The 22,920-nt window shown below is 38.8% G+C and overlaps 1 protein-coding gene across 2 annotated transcripts in view; it reads left to right on the forward strand.

The window, feature by feature from the left end:
* Positions 1 to 22,920, forward strand: part of LOC128744064 (tyrosine-protein phosphatase Lar) — a 366,801-nt gene that overhangs the window by 275,157 nt on the left and 68,724 nt on the right. For both annotated transcript variants that reach the window (XM_053840822.1, XM_053840823.1), the window contains one exon: positions 561 to 857. In XM_053840822.1, the coding sequence (XP_053696797.1) occupies positions 561 to 857 (297 nt within the window). The remainder of the gene's footprint in view (positions 1 to 560; positions 858 to 22,920) is intronic.

The raw sequence follows: 22,920 nt of genomic DNA on the forward strand, positions 1-22,920 counted from the left end.
ATGGAATCTATTTCAATCAATTTACGTGGTTATGATTCGTCTTTTCGATACTCATTATCTAAGATCCTTATCGGACATTTCGGCATTGTCTGATACTTTGTGCTTTCATTTCGTATTTGAATGGAAATGTAATCAATTATTTCACAATGCATCTGCATCTGGATGGTGACAGATTGTTCAAATGAAACATTACTTTGGTTTGTGCCTAAATCAAACAAAAATGTTGCATCGTTCCACCTGAAAGGTTCGGTCGTTTCATTTGTTAATTAAACAACTTTTCTGGCTTTGACTCTACGTAAATATAAAAAAACAAGTTCTTTATTCGTTTAATTTTATGTAGTTCAATAAGTACCGCTTTTTATAATTAGTTTTGTGCGTTTTATTTCCAGTTCTAATTTGTTTGATTTTGGTTCTTTTTTTCTTACCGCTTTATTTTCATGCGTGATTTTCCGTTCGAATATGATACCATCAAATCAAAATATTCAAATCCCAAAAACAAAACAACAACAAAAAAACCGAAACCTACCGAAAATAATTCGACCCAAATTGAAAAATCGTAGTACCTGGTGCACCACCACGTAATATAACTGTTGAAGCCACCAGTCCGACGACGATCAACGTGTCCTGGTTGCCGCCTCCGGTGGAGCGCTCGAACGGGGCCATTGTGTACTATAAAGTGTTTTTCGTCGAGGATGGCCGCTCCGACGGCGAGGCAACGGTAACCACCCTCAATTCCACCAGTCTCGTGCTGGACGAGCTGAAACGCTGGACCGAATACAAGATCTGGGTGCTCGCCGGGACCACCGTTGGCGACGGGCCCCGCTCCTACCCGGTCACTGTTAGAACCCACGAAGACGGTATGTATTGCACTGATCTCCCCTTTAGCAATTGGAAGTTTTTTGGTTTCGACACACACCAACACCAACCCTTCCAACAAAAAACTAAAAACACAGCGGCACCACAACGCGGTTCCTCCAGAATACAGAAACACCTAATCGCCACTACTAACTCAACCTCTCAAATCTACACCTCTCGAACCATTCATGGAAACACACTTACAAAATCACCGGCGCCACTAACATAACTTACTAACCGAACTGAGGATTTTTTTGCTAATTACAGATTACTAACCGTTTTTGTATTTTGAAGGTTTTTAATCAAAAAGAAACATTTTACCTATTTTTGTATTACTAAAAACGTAATATTTTTAACCACAATAGCAGCAAGGAACTAACCAATTTTTGAATTTTGAATAGCTGCCTCCAAAAGGACTTAACTTTTTTGTATTTTGTACAATTTGTACCCATTTTGCTACTATCAACATTCTTTATGCCAACCAGGAATGTTTTCTGTCTCGAATTTTGCATATTTAATTTCACTCTCTCACGTCAACGATGCAACAACAGCAGCTATAGCAGCAACAACAACAACAACAACAACATCGAAAAAAAAATAACACGGTGCCGATAGCAGCAATATGTTGATGTGTAGTGCAGCAACATTCTAGATTGTATTCATAACCAGCTCTTTTATGTTTCGGAAAAAAGGCCAGGCGAAAAACCGCAGCCATGTTGTTTGGCCGCAACCGCGCGTCGTTGTCCCACGGAAGCTACGGCTGCGGTAGCTTTCGAACCGGACCGCACAAAAGCTCCTCAGGCGGCGGCGGGTAGTCACGGTTTACAAATTCGGCATTTGTTTCGCATAAAAGGCAAAACAAGAGAGCCCATAATTAAGCGTGCAGTTTCGTTCGGTTCGAGAAACTGGGCGATTTTTTTTCCTGCACTCTCACATTCAAGAGTTACTTTACCAGTTGAAAAATAAAAAATACAAAAATAAATTGCATGCACTGCAAAACAGCACACGGTTGAGCCAAACCGTGACTACCAGCCGACAACCGCCTACCAGGACAAATAATTTTTTGATGTCCTACATGTTCATATGCTCTTTTGTCCCCTTTCCATCTCCGCTGAAATATGCATATATTTATATAGTAATACTCAGCTGAAAGTTGCTTCTCCACCGTGTACCCCTCGTTGGTGCACACACCGTGTATGTTCGTACGGTTGGCGTGACGTACATGTGCATGAATTATGGAACTGTGTTCGCTCTATGACTCGCGTTCACCGAAAACGAATGAAGAATTTATTGCCCATTTGCTGCTGTCCGCCAGTATCAATGAAATAACATTTTTCCGAGCGATGTAGTTTGCGTTTCCTGTAAATTAATCTAATCTACCAAATGCCCGGTTGTCACTTGCCGCACGAGTGTATACACGAGTTGAGGCATTTTTGAAATCAATACAGAAAGAGTGTGTTGGGGTTGTTTACAGCATGTTGTAATAAAATTGTTTTTTATTGAATCTTCAAATCATCGTTGGTATCCTAATCCCAATGTTTAAATATTAAAAATTAACTGTCAACAACTTAATAAAATAATAACGAAAACCGTCTAATTACATCACCAGCCTTAAAAATAATTAACTAATACTTTCGTTACATCAAACAATATCATAACAAGAACTAAACTATGATCCTTTGAGATAATTTTTTTCATGTATAATTTTATACAATTGAATGCAATATATTTTCAAATCAATAGTCTTCGTTTTCTCTATCACATAAAACTTTTTTCCAAGACTAAGAGACCTTTCAAAGAAAGTTTCCATAAAAACACATTTATGATGAAAAAATCCAGTTTTAATTTCATGGCTTACTTACTTTACATTACTTTAGTGGCAACGGTCCGTTACCGATCCTGCGCCGAACGAATTATGGTCCTCCAGTACCGTCGGTCCTGGGCTGCCGTTCTCTAATCCCCACGAACACCAGCTGAACGTGCAACGTCTTCGACAGCACACACCCGTCGGGTGCGGGGTCTGGCTTGGAGTCTACGACCTCGTCCTGGTTCTCTGCTGAAAATAGTTTTGGCTGCTATTTCGTCGGGCATTCTGGTCGCGTGTCCAGCCCACCGCAGCCTGCCACATTGCACTATCTTCACTATATCAGCACATTTGTATACTTAATACAGCTCGTGATTCATGCGTCTGCGTCACACTCCATTTTCCATTTTGCCACCAAGTATATATCCAAGTATAGAATTTTGCACTCAAAAACCCCAAGCACTCGCCGATCAGCTTCCTTTAGCGTCCATGATTCGTGTCCATAAAGGGCCACCGGGAAAAGTAGTGTTCTATAGAGCGCTAGTTTTGTGCGAATTTGGAAACTACGGGACTTTAGCTGGCTACGTAACGAGTGTACCAAGGTATAGAAATTCTTCCACTACTTCATATCGTTCCCCATCTAACTCCACCTCGGCTCCAACACCATTTGGGCTCCAACGTCCTCTACGTCCCCAACGTTTTGGCGGTGTTAATGGTAAGTCCCAATCTCGACGCTTCCCTTTTAAAAGGCCTGAAGGCCTCTTCCACTGCTCTACAGTTGATTCCGATGATATCGACGTCATCCGCAAAACCAAGAAGCATGTGAGATTTCGTGATGATAGTTCCATTCCTTTCCACGTTTGCCTTCGTAATGCACCTTCCAAGGCAATGTTGAATAGCAGGTTAGACAGTGCATCCCCTTGCTTCTGTCCAAAAGCTCAAAAGCAGCTGAGGTCTCACCCGCTATTTCAACGCATGATTTGGATCCGTCCAGCGTCGCACGAATCAGCATAACTAGTTTCGTCGGAATTTTTAATTTCATCGCACAGCCTCCAATTTCAAGGTCTACCTCGAAATATTATCATTAATGGTTCCTTGTCCGCCATTCCGCTTCCAGTCCGCGTGTTATCCGCTGTCTACCAGCTTGATAAGATCAAGACAAGATTTTTGGGAACCCACTTTCTACACGGCTGATATGCGGATATCTGCTGATCGGAAACTGCTGACGAAAGTTGATTAACCCTCGAAGATGCTAAATTCTTATCTATCTAAGCTTCATAGACTCAAAGAAACACTATGAAAATCATCATCTTGTAGTGCATGAATTATGTGCAAATCGTCGAAAAACTCGACAATAAATAGGTAGTACTTATTGTGCTTCTTATTATTTTTTAAGAACTATGATGCATTTGAATCAAATCGAATGAGTTGAGCTTGAACCTTTGGTACTTGGTAAGAATTGTCGGTCGGATGTCATCCGACAGCAGTCAACCTTTTGCTTGCGTCTGTCCGATGTCGTGCGACAGACAAAAGGCAGAATAGTTGGTTTAAAAACACGCTCCGGTAAGTCGCCAGTATGCCGAAGGGACGAAATCACTGCCACAGTGAATGTGCCTACCAGCTGGGTTACAGTACTAAAGTGATATCTTGCGTCGAATTTGTGATGTTCTGCGGCACAAACGTCCTGCATTATAGTCAACAAGAAGTTAACACCTCCACAAATTCTACAAGTAGTTCTACTGACTCCAGGCGATCTCTGGCTCAAATCCAAGGATCTGAAGAAATACAATTTTAAGCAAAATTAAGGTTTCACATGGAATGCAACAAAAACCGATCAAGGCTTTATTCTGACTTTATTCTTCAAAAAGTTTCCAACAACGGCATCGCCAGTATGTGATGTTTTAAGGAGACTGCTTTAAGGTTGATTAGATTTTTCAACGCTCCAGGTATACCAGTTTTCCCCAAAGCTCGGAAACTTTTGTATTTATACTCTTAATCGGAAGAAGAACCCAGTGACCCATGCTGTACACCGAAGTCGTCTCCATTCAACTCAGTTCATGGTTGTTCACCGCCAAGACTGTATAGGATCCGCCAGTCGGCTTTCGCTTGATGGATCGATCTTGCCCGCATCGTACACTTTACCTTATTCCTGTCAGGTTAGTCGTCGGACCATCCTGACGATATGCCAGTCCACCGCAGCTGATATGAACGATGGACGGTTCTCTCAGCAGGTGGTGCTATTCATGGTTTGCTCGCTTTCTCCACATTTCGCCATTCATTTGCACTACACCGTAGATGGTCCTCAACATCTTCCGTTCAAAGACACCGATGGTGTAAAACTCCTTCGCAATCATAACCCAAGAATCTTCACCGTAGAAGACTATCCACGTGATGCGACGAATTTTACTGAACCAAAGCAAGCACGATCTCCTGCCATAATGCTTCTTTGTATTCCTCCTTAATACACGAACTTGTCTAGCACTTCACTTTTGATAAGTTCAATCCGAATGCTTGCTAGAAGGCCAATTCTTGTTTCCTTGTAGCCTCGTTCTCACATGTATTTTGTCTTCGATGCTATTGATGACAAGACCTACTCTACTGGCCTTAGCCTACAGTCTGATATACGTTTCATCATGTCAAAGTAAAGTTGAATGTCTTGATGTAAATATCATTGAGGAAGTCGTTAAACTGAACTCTTCCGCTCTTCCAATCACAACTTCTAAAACGATGTTAAACAACAGGAACGAAAGCAGGCCATCAACTTACCATAGGTTGCCCGTCGCCACGGTTTATCGTTATATCAAGGTAACGGCATTATTGACATTGTTTTATCCGGAAATTTGTCTTCGTGCGTAATCTGTCATAACTGATCTCGATCGATTGTGCCGTAAGCTGAATACCTTGTAGGCGAATCTCAACAGTATGGTCGCATGGTAATTGCAGAAATCCAACTCGCCGCCTTTTATGTTGATTGGACACACAATAACTTCCATCTACGGCTCCCGTAAACGCGTTGGATCACGAATCTTGGCAATTATCCGGTGAAAGTGCTCTAACCAGTGCTTCTGTCTCCACCATATTTTTGTAGCTTCGCACCTAATTGGTCGGTAATAGCGACTTTCTTGATTATCAGTTGTTCAATCTCCACCTCAACTCCCTGAAGATTGGGGACCGAAAACGGTCATCCTCTGCAGATGCAGTCAGCATCTATCGCCATACCACCTTCGTCCATTATTGTATTGAGTCAATTGTATTATTGTATTGAGACACGCGTCAATACAAACCCTTAACGAGAGCTGTTAATAATTTTGCAAAACTTCCGTGCTTCTTTTGCGTGGTACAGTTCTTTCATCAATTCGGGATTTCGTTCATTCTGAAGATCAAGACCTCATAGTAACAGTAGCTCACTGATCGTCAGCCACAGAAGGACGTTCTCCTAGAACTTGGTGTGGAAGATATATTTAACCTCATCGTTTACCTCCTTAGTGAGAGTTCCTCTGCCAGTTGTTGCCAGTTTGGAGCGTCTTAGTAGAATACGAAACCTGCCGTCCAGCGTAGGTCTCGACATCCATTATGACTACGATGACTACGGTACTTTTCCAGAAAAATGTTTTTCACCAATACCTTCAGTCGCCCAGTTTACCACTCGACTAACGCATCCACATAAAAATGTTCATTTTGGCCAGGTCCCTACTTCTTTACCGTTTAGCCGGTTACTCCGGTCGGCCCAAGGCACGGAACGACGAGGTCACCTTGCTCTCGGTATTCCTTGGCAGTTTTTAGTACCGTTATAACCGCGCGGGGCGTCGGGCAACCGGAACTATTCGACACTCTCGCTTTTCTCCAGAGGAGAGAGATTGTTCTAAACGCCAGATTGGCATATATCCAGCAAACACAAAGTGCCTCAACTCAGTTCAACTTATTTGCTCCGGATTGCTGCTGGCAGAATGAACAAAGCGCCGAGCGTAGTTGCTTGATTGGTTTTGCCATATCTACTGCATATCAACAGCGCTGTCAACTGAAGTTTTTGGATTAGTTTTCTTTTTTAATTTTAGGTAAGCGCTGCCAATTTATCCTATACACAACAGGGTTGCTACGATTGTGGATGCATAAGTGAATTTATCACCAGGTTGTAGGCTAATCGTATGAAAATTCGCTGAAATCAAAGCATAAGCATTTTTAAAGCATACACGTTATCCATTAAAATACGGTCATAGTACTTTTCTTCATGCGGAAATAATGAAGTAACTCTTCGTCGTCGAAGCAATATACTGCAGTCGCACCTACGGTATTTAATCTGGAACTCCAATCCCCGTGAACGCTCACTACGTAAGCATTCTTGTCGATAACCCACATTAAACGGTTGCGCGATCTGCCTCGAACTCAGCCTCATTCGAGTTCCCTGTTAAATATTATCTACGCTTGTCGTTCATTCGGTATTCTCGTAACGTGACCGCCCCATTATTGCATAATGTGTTTCAGTTGTTTGGCAATATCCACATCTTTATTCGCCTGCTCCACTTGATTTTACCTAACAGTTTACCACCCAGAATTGATCACAGGATCTTACACTCGTCAGTCGCTCTTCTGCTTCGTTCATGCTTGGTGTGCATAGAATGTCATCAGCGTCCTGCAGATTGCGAGTTGCCGACGGACAGTCGCTTTCTGCCTGTTTTCCAGGTTAAAGAAATGATCATGTCCAAAGTATCTCCATCTATCCACTACAGCACCAATATCCGAAGGGACTTCTGCACTCCCTACCAGCCACCATGAACTTCGTTTTAGCAGAGTTTATGACAACTCCAATTCTTACAGTTTCTTTCTTAGGAGGCGTGAAAGCTTCTACCACTGCTCTACGTATAACGCCGGTGATTTCGATATCCTATACAAAATCATGGGAGCCTTCGTAATGCACGTAACTTAACTTAATCAGCACCAGGCCGTAGTTTCCTCTGCTGTACGAAGAAGTCGTCTCCATTCCACTCGATCCATGGCCGCAATTCACCAGCCACGTAGTCTGCGTAGGATCCGCAGGTCGCCTTCCACTTGATCGATCCATCTTGCTCGCTGCGCGTCCCGCCATCTCGTTCCAGTCGGATCATTATTGAGAACTTTTTTAACCAGGCTGTCGTCCGACTTCCTCACGACGTGCCCAGCCCAACGCAGGCGACCGATTTTCGCGGTGTGAGCGATGGGTGGTTCCCTAAGCAGCTGATGCAATTCATGGTTCGTTCGCCTCCTCCACGTTCCGTCTTCCGTCTGCACTCCACCATAGATGGAGCGCAACACCTTCCGTTCGAAAACGCTAAGGGCGCGTTGGTCCTCCACGAGCATAGTCCATGCTTCATGGCCGTAAAGGACTACCGCTCTAATTAGCGTCTTGTAGATTGTTAACTTCGTGCGGTGGCGAATTTTGTTCGATTGCAGCGTCCTACGGAGTTCAAAGTAGGCACGATTTCCTGCCATAATGCGTCTTTGTATTTCTCTGCTGGTGTCGTTGTCTGCGGTAACCAGTGAGCCCAGATACACGAATTCTTCTACCACCTCGATTTCATCACCGTCTAAATGAATCCGGGGAGGGAGGTCAGCATTCACTTCTCTAGAACCTCTTCCTGTCATGTATTTTGTCATGTTTTGCTATCGCTCCAATGTACCTCTCAAAGTGTAATGATGTCAACGTCGTCAGCGAAACCTAGAAACTGGACGGACTTCGTGAATATCGTGCCACTCGTGTCTATCCCCGCTCTTCTTATCATACCATCCAAAGCTATGTTGAACAGCAAACATGAAAACCCATCACCTTGCCGTAACCCTCTTGGAGATTCAAAGGGACTCGAGAGTGCCCCTGATACTCGAACAACACACATTACTCGATCCATCCTTGACCAATCGCGTTAGTTTATCCGGAAATCCATAGTAGTGCATAATCTGCCATAGCTGATCTCGATCGATCGTATCATACGCCGATTTGAAGTCGATGAATAAATGATGCATGGGCATGTTGTATTCGCGACATATCTGCAACACTTGCCGAAGCACGGAAACCTGATCCGTGGTGGCACGGGCACCCATGAATCCCGGTTGATATTGCCCTTCGAACTCCTTTGCAAATGGTGATAATCGACCACATAAAAGTTGGGAGAGTACCTTGTAGCACGTAATGCACGTAGACTTTATAATAATGGTATCGCTTCAGTCGCTTCGACAGTCCGTCACCTTGCTTCAAACCATCTGACGTCTAAAGCGAGTGCGATATCATTACATCCAGAATGGCAAATACGGCTCTATCAGTTTCGTTGAAAAGCAGTGTTCAATCATAACCCGCTATAACTTTTTTTCGCTTTACTGAATCGTACACTCGAAATTTATCGAGTCACAAAGTGAACATTTGGTCCATTATGGAACATCCCTCTTGAAAACCAAATTGGTATTCGCCAACAAAGGATTTCTGAAATGGTCTCAGTCTGTGGAAAGATATGCAGGAGAGAATTTTGCGTGCCGAATTGAGGAGGGCTATAACTAGGAAGTAGAGTCGATGGACCTTCTTGTGGATCCGGAATATGAGACCAGGACGCCAGTAATTCCTCTTCTGGCCAGGTGACCCACTGAATTTACAGTTGGTTTCCCCATGATTTTAATAGTTCGGATGGAGCGCTGTTCTTTTCAGCTGCTTTGTTATTTTTTAACTTTCTCGCTATTTCTTTTCCTCGTGCAAAGTAGGCAGATCCATCGCCTATCCAGCATCCTCAATTTCTGGCGTATTTTTATCGACAACTTTGTATTCTTCGCTACTCAACAGCATATCGAAATGTTTCATGCAACGCCTGCCCATTTTGGAATCTCTGGGTAATCAGGTCCTTACCCCGTCGTTGCACATAACAGGAGTTGACACGGTTCAGCTCATGATTACGTCGATCGTTTTATAAAAGTTTCTCATATCGTGGCCGTAAAAAAAGTAGGTGATGAGAATGTAAGAATAACTACCAAGTGCAAATACAATCGCTGAAATAAAAGGTTCGTTTGATCAACTAACCGGTGAAAATATGTTAAAAATTTTATTAATAGTTTTCACAGAAAAAAAATCTTTTATTGCTGTGATAGCTGTCGCTTGAAGCTCAAAGCATTTCCTGCTCTGTTGTAGATCTATTACAATTATCACTCAAACTGTCATAAATCCTTCATTACGAAGTGTTAAACATCAAAATTAAATTAAAAAAATTTATGCCAGCATTAGCTTTGAAATGATGAAAATGAAATGATTATAAGTTAGGCTTTTATGGCCCATTTACAAAGAAAAAAGAAAACAGTTCCTCCGCAACACCCTAGGCGTCATAAAATCTAGCTCGCAATCGACACACTTTACCTGGGTATAAAATGAAACGAATTCAATTCTTTAGCTTTAATCAAATCTCACATTCCCGGAATTAGTTCCACGTCAGCAAAGTGGCATTCTTCATCGTGAGATTTTGGACCATTCGGTCGTTTAATTCGAATCATTCCTAACCATCCATCCATCCGTCCAACCAACCATCCATCCATCCAGGCCAGAAGCCTGGCAAGCGGCCATCAACGCCGACGGCAAAGCGGCAAATAAAATTAAGATTCTCATTACCCTAGCAGAGCGGCAGCGGCAGAGGCCTGTCGCCCGAGTTTGCCTGACGCTGATGGGTTTTTAGGTTGGGCAGGACTTTCCTTTTTCACTTCAAACTATACGAGTGAAACACCCTTATTTCCGGTGTCTAATCTTCGCCACTCTCGTATCAACTCGGTAAATCCCTTTGTGGATCATCCACAAGCCGAGCTGGGGATAGCGTTCCGGTTGGAAGATAATGAATCAAGCTTTCGCTCTAAAAACAAATTACTTTTTGCGACAGGACTGACAATAAAAATTCCGAATTCATTGTACTACCTGATGTTAATACCCATACCGGCATCCGCTCGTTTCGGGCATTAAGAATTGTTCCCATTGCTTACGGTGCTGGTTAGTGTCTGTTGCTGGGACCCGGAATGATATTGCTCGGGCCCGCAATGTACTTCATTGGGTACAAATTTGTCGTTTGTGACACGTTCTGTACTATCTCTTTAACATTCGAGCGGACGATGTTGTAAATTAAGCATCCCAAATGTGCCATTCAACACATTGGCTCATATTTTTCGTATATAGCAAGTGAAACTAGGTGCATTAGATTGTTGACACTTGAAAAAAAATAAGCATTTCGTCCCGTTACCACGTTCTTTCTACAAACGTTGCACGGAGTGGTAAATCATTCTGAATTTTCCAAATCATAAAAAAACTACACAAAAACGACAATACCAACAAACCCCGGCCACGATGACAAAGGTACACGCATTTTACCGTTTTGTGAAAACGATTTTAATGAGGAAGGATTTAATGGCTTTGGAATTTTGTTCCCACTCATCTCTCCGGCCGGATTGTCTGCTCATTGCTTTCTGTCACGCCTTTACGTGAGACGGATCTATTTCGGAGCGCAGTTTTCCGACCGTACGACCGTGTTGTTGTACTTATGTATAGGTCTACCTACCTACCAACCTACTATTTGCTTTCCAGGATGATAATTTGGATGCCAAAATTGATGATAGCGTAATCCGAAGCGCTAAAGAGTGCCAGACTACTAGGCCGACCGTCACGGGGGAATTCGCGCGTTTGCGCTGGTCGTTTTTTTCTCGCTCCAGAAGTTGAATAATTAATGTAATTTCGGTGATACGATTTTCAGACTATTGTTCGCGGGAAGATTCCAATTGATGAGGATCGCCGACCAGTGGGCCTGTTGGAGATAAAAATTACACGTGGGTTGTTGAGTAGGTTGATTTGTTGTGTAATAAAGCAGTTCTTGAAATTATTTTTTGTTACTTGGAGGAAAATCAAATAATTACCTACGCAAAAAACTCCTGGCCTACAAAAAATGTACATTTCATGGTCCAAAGAAAATTTAACATTAATAGATATTTGAGACATTTATATGAACATTGGCTTCTAACCCTGCTCTGAAGCATGGTTATTCTAAACAAAGAGAGTACACATATACATGTGAACAGAAAACACCAGCAGTTTTTATACTGGAGAAGTAAGTTTTCTTCTTCACCTTGGCACATACACTCGAGAGTCAAATAACGATCCTTGACAGATGGATGTGTGAAATGGATCGCAATCTGAAGTGAAATCGACTATTTGAGGGGAAACAATTATAACACCGTCAAATTTTCCCCAAATTTCGTGAAATGGTTCACAGCATAACGAGCTCGTAGCTCTCCACTAAATCATACGCGGCCTTGAAATCTCTAGACATGTTAGTACCTGTACATTTTGTGCTCACAGGGTGTTTAACATGTGTTTTTGGCTCTTATTTACGGGGAACTCTTTTCTATTTTTCAATACCATTTGTATGGCATTCTTCTAGCCATTCAGTACAATTTCCAAATATGGATGAATAGTTACTCCATGCTATATTGTTAATCAATCGACAGGCCACTTCGAAATCATACTATTAAACAAATTTTGCATCCGAGGGCAATAAATAAAACAAAATATAAATAAACCTGAATGAAATAAACATAAAAATTTAACCATCCAGTTAGATTGACTAACACAAGCTAAACACAATAAATATGTAAATTGAAAAAAAAACACATAATATTAATTAAATATTAATCAACTAAAGATAAATATGCAATGTTCAATGCTTATAACAACACCCATTTCATACAGGATTTCCGATTCGAAGGTTCATACATGCTGCAAATTAATTGAAGTACTTCACTCGTTTTCGGCTGCGATCATCTTCAATCCCAAGTTATTCGACGCTTAATTGGCAAAGCCATATTTTTTTATCGAACGCGACCGTCCAGTAAATAATAAATTTAAAGAAATATTAATCAACGAGAAAATATAAACATAATAGCATCTGCAAACAAACACTCGACACCGCGTCATTCCGCACGTCCGTCCGTATGAAACGCTGCTGCTGTCGAAGGTGCGATTGACCGGAAATGCAACGGAACTCCCGAAGAGGAGCACACCATACATAATGAAATTCGAGCGCTATTTGTAAATGTAACCTGGCTCTAGCCAATCGTATTCGGGATTAAATTAAAAATCGCACAGAATGAAAACACGGATCCGTTCGACCGGATTTGGAGCTCGGCGGCGGTTACATCCGACGAAGGGGGAGAGAAACATCGTGGAAAAGCAACTTTTTGTTTCGACTGAGAATTGAAATTAAATAAATAACCCCTTTATATTCATAGCTACAATTTGCATATCGCGCCCCGGACGGACAGCCACTGATTTTTTTGATTTTTGATGTATCGTAGCTGTAGTGAAAATAAAACCAACGTTTTACTTTTCTCTTTCTCTCTTCCTCTCACATAGTGTCTCTTTTTGTATGCTCAATTAATGAAACGAATCATATCTCTTTTTTTCGGCATCATTTCGCGCAACAGTTGCAAATATTTCGTATCAAACGGTAAATCCTTTCGACGCAAAACACGTTCGCTATTGTTGACAAGAAAAGCACCCATTTTAACCGTATACTGCACCTGTATCCAAGTTTTCATTATCGCTGTGTCAACGTTGCAGAAGCGTATATATTACATTATTGCAAAAGTTACCACACCAGTTTTTGATAACCCATTATACCCAAAAAAAAATGCATAGAATTGTGTACATTTTGCACCAGTAAAATATTTTTTTGATGTGACTGCACACTATTTTTCATCGTAAGAGCGCACCAAATGTTTTGATAAAAGGAACTGTTTCTACTTTTTTGCATACCGATTGTATCACGACGTGTTTCAGTTATTTGTTTCGTTTTCACCCTTGTTTATGGGTTTTCTCTTGCCCGGGCACCCACGTTTTTTGGCACACAAACTTTTTTGCATGCATTTTTTGTCCCAAGTAAATGATACACCAAAAGAAAAACACCTCTCAACAGTACTTTTTTTGATTTTTGTGAATACGTGTATTTTTACTCGCACCAGATAATTAAGTATTACTGCACCCACTTATTCAGCACCAAGAAAAAAAAATATTGCACAAGAAAGATTAAGTGTTTTTGCACCTTATCTGCACTCCGTTTCACAGTATTCTAATATGACAAACGCACATTCGCTCACCTACACATGCACACCATTTTTCATTTCTTTATGTCTCAACCGTGTTTAGTTTTTCGTATTATTATATATTATACTTCCCGAAAAAAAATGTTTTTTAATTTTATTTCGCTGAAAAAATCAGGAAAAATGATACTAAATATTCGAAAAAATATATACCTCTATATCTATATCACAACTGACAACTTATACCAGCAAAATCGTTAGGTTCACACATAGGTACAAATAGGTCAGCTCAAACGTTATTATAAAGTGAACAGTTTTAAAGGAACATTATTTTCTATCATGATTTAAATCTGTGCTTAATTAGGCGTGTTGAAAATTACGACGGTATTTGAAAATAACCCCAATTGTAAGCAGTCTTTGTTCTACGTCCATTTGGTCGAATTTACCGTACACTAACTTAACATTATCCGATTCTAACATATATTTTACATATGAGATGTAAAAAAAACTTTTGGTTTGTGTGTTCTTGTATGTGTCGCAGTGATTGAAACAATCTACTTAGGGGACATGAACAACAAAAACTGTTCAACAAGATCATTAGTGTTTAATTTCAAATTTTGATTCGACCGACTTTTCTACTAATTTACTAATTTTGATACCAATCTACTACAAATCACCGCACTTTGGTACTAATTTTGTAATGATCCAACCACGGGAAGTAGAAAAACATAAAACGTACACGTAAGTATTCCAATGCAGGAATGCAAAGCCTTGGGCATAACCGTCTTTAGACATTACCCTTCCTTATCGACAGACTTCGCAGCCGGCTGTTAGAGTACAGGACAATTACGGGGCTAGTGCAACAAGCCTACTGACTTTATCTAGCAGCATCGCCTAGCCGAGATTCGAACATACGACGGCGACGACTGGCTTGTTAGACCAACATCGTACCTCAAAGCTAACTGGGCGGTATGCATGATGGAAGAGACTCCACGCAATTAAACGCCGCTCCTGTAAAAACATGATTCTCAGAAACTAATCAACGTATTGGAAGAAACTTGTTTTTGTTTTACAGGCAGAAGTTTGGAGAAGATTTTTATAACTTGTGAGATTTGTACATGAAACACAACCAGAGAAAATAGTAGCAAGCTTTGTTTCGTTTTTTTTGGAATACTAGCACCACTGCGACCATTATTTTGATCTATTGTGTTTCGTTTATAAAGCTCAAAAGTTATAAAAGTGTTTTCCAAACGTCCTCCAAAAAAGCAAAAAAAAAGTTGTTCCAAAACGTTAATTAGGCCATTACAAATATTTTTTGAGTTTAAGATAAGTTTTTGTCCTTCCGATGCTGGACAACTGAAGGGGGGGCGGCGAAAAAAACGAAAAGATTTTTTTAATCACGCAAAAAAAAGAGATTCTTAGGAATTTTTACTAAAAGTCTAATCGTGAAACCCGAATCTATTCTTGCTTTTCATGTATACATTATTGTTTTCCATGCAAAAACCTTCCAAAATAGAGTCAAAATCGAAAGAATTTTTTCTGCCGATTTTCGGAAATTACATTTACTTCTACTTCCACTTTTGTTTCGTGCTAGAAGCGTTAACACTCCTTACACTCTTTTTTCGAGTTCTGTAAACCGATAGATAATTGATTTTGTACCAAAAAAATTCACTCAATCTTAACAATTTTTTTTCTGCCCCCCGATTTTTAAAGCCAATTTTGAAGGGCGGGGAGACAACAACTTTAAAAATAATTTGCAATGGCCTTAGTTTCCAAGAAAGAGGTACATAAGTTTCAAAATCGCGTTTTTAGAGGAGCGGAGTTTTATTATAACGAGTTTGTTCCGTATGGCACTGAAATACTCATGTGAATGATCGCTTTTCAACCACTTCCCGTGATCGAACCATTACAAAATTAGTTTATAACAATAGTTGCTCCGAGGATGAACGCATAGGCCTTCGAAACGTCAGCCGGAAACGTAAAATAAAGTTTTCGTAAGAAACCTGCGGCCGAAAAGCCACATCTTTTAATACAAAATTAGTATCAAAATATGCAGAAATGTCTGTAGAATCTAAATCAGCAAAAACAGTGTCTTTTTCTCAAATTTTTTGTCGTTCATGTCTCAATAATAACAACTCAACAATGACAGTGGATACGAGCCAGTTATGTGTGTGTATGTATGAGTACGTGCGGTTATTTGAGTGAACACACAAATCATGCAAAGTCTTATACTTTTTCATAACAAGAATGTTCAACGTTATTATGGTTGTGTTTAATTAGTTATTTGAGATAGTTACCCTCTTATCAAAACTTGATCGTGGTTTGCTTGACATAGTTGGTAAATTAACAGAAAAAACATTACACAAAATTTTTCTCGAAGAAAAATGTATATTAATTTATGATTGCACGTTAATAACCTGTGCAGCAAATGTTACTCATGTTATGGGCACATTGCACTTCATAGTACGACTATGTTGTAATGAGGTTTTTATAACTTCATTGTATTGTTACGGCAACAACAAATGGTGTTGCGTTATGGTGAAAAGAAAAAGTTGATTGAACTGGAAAAATATGATATGATAGATTGTGAAAAAGAATTGACTGGGTAGATGAGACTTAAGCACACATCTCTGTTATGATCACGATTGCCGGTCGAGTGCATTTCCAATTACACCACCGCGCAGTTTACCAACTGGAAATCTAATATCCAGTTTTGTACCACTCTCTCAATTTGTTTATTCATTACATGTTAACCCAGCTTAGAGTATTGTTCAATCGACTCTATGGTTTTTGCACAACAGCTGGTAAACATGTAGCTGCACGTATTGATAATATTGAATGATGAATAATGACGATGATGATGTTCCTTAGCTGAGCGTACTAATAGAATTCGTAAATTGAGAAAGATGAAATTTTTCTAGTCAATTTTACTATTTATTTATAATTTTGAAAGATACGTCTTTTGTAACATGCACTGACCACGTCTGCAAGTTGGAGGCGAAATACCTGTTAAAATAATACGAAAGTAGTACAATTGTAAGGCTTCGTCTTTCTCAATACTATTTGCAAAATAATTTTATGTTTTGTTTTTGTAACGCCAACAATGCCAACCGAACCAAGTTCAAACCATGCTTGGTATTCTGGTGGTATTCTGTTTTCACACCATCACACTCGATAGTGTTATGGTTTTTATTCCTACGCAGAGATATCCGACTCGGATACTATAATAACAAATAGTAGAAAAAATTAGAAAGAAAGTTTACAGCAGGGCGACTGTTGACACATTAGTGGATTGCTCGCATTTTACTGAACTCTTTTCTCACAGTTATTCACCTTCACCGCACCTTATTTTTTGGTCACTAAATTTTCATACGCGAAATTCAAACCACTGCGCTAATGTAGTTTGATAACAATTGTATACGGAAACAATAAGACATGGTTCAACATTTTACTGCTTGGAAACTCCAGCTAAAACTACTACTCAATTCAATCACTATTTTATTCATTTAAAACGACTCAATGCTATGCACTTGAGCCGTATTTCGTTGTCATTACATAACTTTTCTGTATGGTACAAACTTTTGAGATTCTTATCTCACCAAACTTTTTTTGGCAGAAATTTATCTGGATAATTTACCTACTTAAATACTATGGATATAGGATTGACATATTTTCGCGTATCATGAATCAATAAAAAAGTACAAATAATTTCTTAAAAGTTACATTTTTTAAACTGTAGCATTTTAGTGATAAAAATCAGAAGGATTTTTGGTCCAGACACGACTGTGTGGTTGACGTAGAGTTACGTCAGTCGAGCTTTTTCGATAAAACCTTGAATGTTTAACAAAACTTTTTTCATCACACTAACTGATGATAGCTAAAACAGCGTAAAGACTAATACATGGAAAATGTATGGAAAAACATTCATCAAATTAGGTGTACATTGGCATTATCTAAATGAAACAATTAATTATCGGTAGCAAGGTTTACAATTTTCATGTAATGTTATATCTTGTTACAGAAAATCAATTATTTAATCGGGTTAAATTAAATTAAATCGGCACATTAAAATTAATGAATGCTTCTTATAACAGTTTTGCACAACTTTAGTGTTTCAGACAAGGATGGTTCGATCACTTTGATTCATTTGAGAGTACCGCCTCAGTCGAGCAAAATTTGACAAAGTGATGTATGCGCTATTTGTAAAACAAATTATTGTCTACAATATTGCTGAATAAAGTTTTGCTGTATCTTTTGTATTTATGCCGCACAGTGGGGTAGATTGACCCGGCGCTCGGACAAAACCTCATAACTTCTTTCATATGCTTCGTAGAGCTTTATTGTCTTCAGCAACATTGTTTGTTATAAAATTTCGCATCTTTCTGTAAATTTTAAGTAGTTGTATTTTTATTCATATAGATGGCGTTGAGATCTAACTTTTTAAATACTGACCTTAGAAATATTGTGTCTTCAGAAAAGTTGTTTGTCCTGTAAAGTTATGTAAAGTTACTGAGCATATCAAAATTGTAGGACTTACGGGAATCAAGTTATAAATATTTTAAATACTCAAACACATTTTTTTAAGTATGTAGTCAAGTGGTGAATGACCCTTTGGGTTAAAACCACTCAAAAAAAAAAAAAAAAAAAAAAGTATGTAGTCGAAATTGGTAGTCTGACGACCTCCTATACAAATTATCACAATCTGTATATCAAGAGTAAGTTAGTATTATTATTCTGGTATAGGGTAAATCAACCATTTGTGGACCTTTCCATACATTATTTTGAACTCGTTACGCTAAACCCCCAGCCTATGGCACTTACAATATTAGTAACTTTCGATTAAGCCTAAATATATCAATTTCTGCTCCAAATCTCTATATTTTACGGATTTTTTTAAAACAGATTGGAATGTCCATTTTCCTTTTATGGACCCTTATGGTTTACAATAGAATAACGACCGGGTCCATTATAGGAATTTTAGTGTATTTTGCATGGAGAGAGTCCGGTAATGGCGACATTTTTTGCATTGTATATAATGGACCCACTTGTTGAAAACGTCAATTTTAAAGCATTAATAATGAAATGCAGCTAAAATTTTATTAACTCAAATGTGTACTATGTCTAGTACGTTCTGTTTCATGTCATATATCCTCAGAAATAAGAAGTATAAGCTAATAAATACCGAAATTTTATCCGAGGGACCATTACAGGTAGAGGGTTTACTATAGGTTAACTTACCCAACTATCTGCTTTAGTGCATTCATACAAATTTTTTAATTCATAAGTTTGGCCATACACAGCAAAAGGATACGAGTGGCGAGATAGGCTGTCATCGGTCTCAGCCAAATCCTGGCAGAAAGCACAAAAAATAACGAGTAACTGACAGAGTATAACAATCTGTTTATCCTGCAAACACGTATCAACATGTTCGACTCTAAATAAACAAAATGGAGGCTAGTTCAATCGAGCTGAAAGTCCAACCGAACATATTCTACTGCCAGTTTAACTTGAAACAGAGCTAATTGGGAAAAAGCTGTAAAGTAATCGCCTTTACAATGTCCTGAATTCGCGTTATCGACTCCGATGTATCTCATAATGATAATAATGCTATGTCTTACATACACAAGCATGACTATTTAACGTACAGCAGGAATGAACTTCGCACTGGCGCGCGCATTTACTAATTTGTAGCCTAAAATGCCGGAAAAAATGCATTCGGAAAACTTTAATATCTCCGAACATCGCAACTAGTAGCAGCTAATTTTTTGCTTATTACTAGTTAACACCCTGAATGTTGATTTTATGGTAGTGTCAGAGCAGAAATCTGTGGAAATCTTTTTCTACACACTATTAAAAATTGACAAAAATAACAAATATTTTGTTCTAAAACACTTCGTCAGAACAAAGCCTACTAGGAAAAAATCTGTCTTAACATCACCTAAACTATTAGTTTATAATCCCTTTAATGTGAATTGTCCTTTAAAAGTATAGAATTTTAAGCAGCATGGTAGCCAGATACTAAAAGATTAAATGATATTTATTTTTTCATTTTCCAAAATTTTGTTACACTGTGTTTCACCTTCTTTAATGCCTATTGAAAAACTACTTATTAAAACAATTTATGTATATTTCTTAAAGATTATGTGTCTACTATACGTAGAATATTAAGTTTGAAAGAATATCTCAAATAAAAATTTTGAGGTTTTGTCCGAGCATTTTCGGGTTCTGCCCCATAGTGTGCCGCTACAATGCTAGTAGCTCTTGAGTGACTAAATGAACGTTCATTTAGTTACTGAACAGGCACTAGCATTGTAGAACCGTACATACAAAAGACACAGCAAAACTTGATTCAGCGAAATTGTATATAATAACTAGTTCTACAAATGTCCCATATATTACTTTACCAAATTTTGCTCGGCTGAGACGGTACTGTCAAATGAATCAAAATTGAGTCAAAGTGATCGAACCATCCTTGGTTTCAGACACGAAAAATCAGTTTTGTTGTTCCTCACATATCAGATTGTGTTCGTCGCACGCAGTGATCTACACTCTTAAATGAGTTTACCCGTAAATTGGTTGGATTTAGCTAAAACTTGGTTAAAACTACTCAAAATGTTCTTAAAGTGTACAAACTCAGATTTTGAGTAGTTTTTAACCAAAAAATTTGTAGTAGGAACTTAAAAGTGCGTTATTTTTCACAAAGAATAATTCAATTATTGGTAACAAGTAGCCAAAATTGGTTGATTTTTTTACCCAAAATTTGAGTTTGTACACTTAAAGGGCACTTTGAGTAGTTTCAACCAAGTTTTAGCCAAATCCGACCTATTTACAGGTAGAACCGTTTAAGCACAGACAAACAGACGAGACACTCGCGATAATTCCATCGTCCAATAAAAACCACTCATTTTTTCAAAAAAGTATGTTTCGCAACATGGCATGGGCTGCTTTGAGTTTTCAGTATAAAACCATTCAAATGTACAAAACCCTACAGCATAAGACCCTGCAAATGCAAGCTACTCCACAACATGCATAACAGAGGGTGCTAGTGTGCAAGCAAAATGTGCAGGACGATGGTTTTAAAAGGATTTTCTTCTAAGTGTCATGTCAGTTCGTCAGTGGTTTAAGAGTGTATGTGTATGAATTCGTTCAGTTTTCAGATACTAATTAAACATCCAACACGATTCGTTTAAAATAAAATTGCAACGAAACTAAAAGAGATAGGCATTTCAGGTCAAAAAACAAATAGTACAACAGTACCAGGGCTTTGAAATGGTAGATAAAAGCAATCAACTTTATTACGCTTTTTAGGAGAAATTTGATGAAAACACCTCAAAACACTCTTATTTCAAAGCTTTTTTGTTTCTGAAAAGTTACTAAACTTCATGAAGTAGGAGGTTTGAGGACAATTTACAATGAAAGCCACAGAATTGAGCTTGCTAGCATACTTTTTGTACTAGAGCTAATTTAAGGCAAACAGAACCGAAAACTAAAAATGTCTAATAACTCTGTACAAGGGGAGTAGTGACACTGTCAGTAAACTAAATGATCACAAAAATAAGACGCTTGTTTAAATCGTAATTTTGAGTATATTTCATATAAAATATATTCATAACATTTCTCTTAAATTATTTCAATTCAAATCTTTCTCTCTTTGCTTTAATTACCATCCCATCCCATTCCAACCCATCTCCAAACGTTACTTGAAAGTATCCACAGTTAATTCTTTGGTGCTCCATAGCTTGCCTAGCATGCAACCCAATGCATAGAAGTCGAGAGGATTCAACTCAGGCAAAGTGGCAGACTACTCTTTCGATGAAATTAAATCCGGAATATTGTCCTCACACAAAGCCAGTGTAGCTTTCGCCTGGTGAGACGGTACAGAATCTTGTTGGAAGCAGCATGGTGCATTCTTGTAGTGAAATATTCTGGAAGTTTGTACCGAGTAATATCTGAAAGATGTGCTGCATATATCGGATCGTTTCGTTGGTTATGGTGATCGTGTAGCAGAAACATTTTTTCGCACGAAAACAGAATTTCACAATCACCGTGTCATTTGAACGGCTGCAGCCATCTTTGAACTCATGCATCCTTCTGCTTTTTAGCCAAACCATGTGTACACGTTGTTTTCTGTATGGAATCAATGGAAAATCATCTTTCAAAATATTTTTCATGGTTGACCGCAAAATTTTCAGTTCCTCAGGTCATCTTACGTCCAAATTGATTTCGATAGAAAGAATTCGCTCTCTTACTCATTTCATGGCTTCCAGTGTCCTTACCTTGCGTTTACGGCCAGGTTTGGAGAATGTTTTCCTAGAACCGGTTTCCTTGAATCGCCTTGATGGTACGAAAGATAAATCTTTCGTTTATTCCGAGTGACTTCGCCTTTTTTTAAATATCACACTTTAGAAAAATTTTCAAAAACAGGCTTATCACAAGTTCCCTTTTTGTGTTCATGATTAGCACCACTCTTAAACAAATGAAAATTTAGAACAAATTTGCAAATTGTGTCGACATTTGAATACATTCTAAACGAAAAATAAATTTTTTATTCACAGACACGTCTGTGATTACCCATTTTTAAATAAACGTTCCCAAAAAGCACTGACAGTTATTACAGCTCACCCTGAAAGAATGAGTTTTGTCCATATGCGTAGAAAGTTTTTTCTTGTCAAATGTGGTGTTCTAGCACTCCCCGAGATATTTGCGCCGAGTTACCTAACACTCTGTATATGAAAATTGTGAACTTTGCTACTGATAATTGTTATTGGTAATGCTAATGCACACCTAATTTGTTAAATGTATTTTCTATAGCACTTTTGCTCAGCTTTCCAATGATGGTGTTAAAATGCAAAATCAGTTGGGGGACTAATAGCGAAAACGGCGAATTTCTGATAAAATTCAATACGGCGACCAAATCCAAGATGGCCGCCAAAAATAAAAAAAGAAATAAAATCAATTTCCGAAAACGAATATATTATATGTCCATTTTTGTCTTATAGAAGAACATATAATTGATTTCGCATCCCGGAAAAGTTCTTCCGGAAAAGATTCCTTCATTATTTCACAGATGAAAGAGATGCGTAGAGGTGCATCGAAATACATCAATTTCTGACAGTAAAGTTCATGTCTGCCGGGGTGAGATTGTGCCAAAACAGGAAACGTTTTTGTTCTTTAGCTCGTTATAC

The sequence above is a fragment of the Sabethes cyaneus genome, chromosome 3 (genome assembly GCF_943734655.1).
Source record: "Sabethes cyaneus chromosome 3, idSabCyanKW18_F2, whole genome shotgun sequence".
Taxonomy (NCBI): domain Eukaryota; kingdom Metazoa; phylum Arthropoda; class Insecta; order Diptera; family Culicidae; genus Sabethes; species Sabethes cyaneus.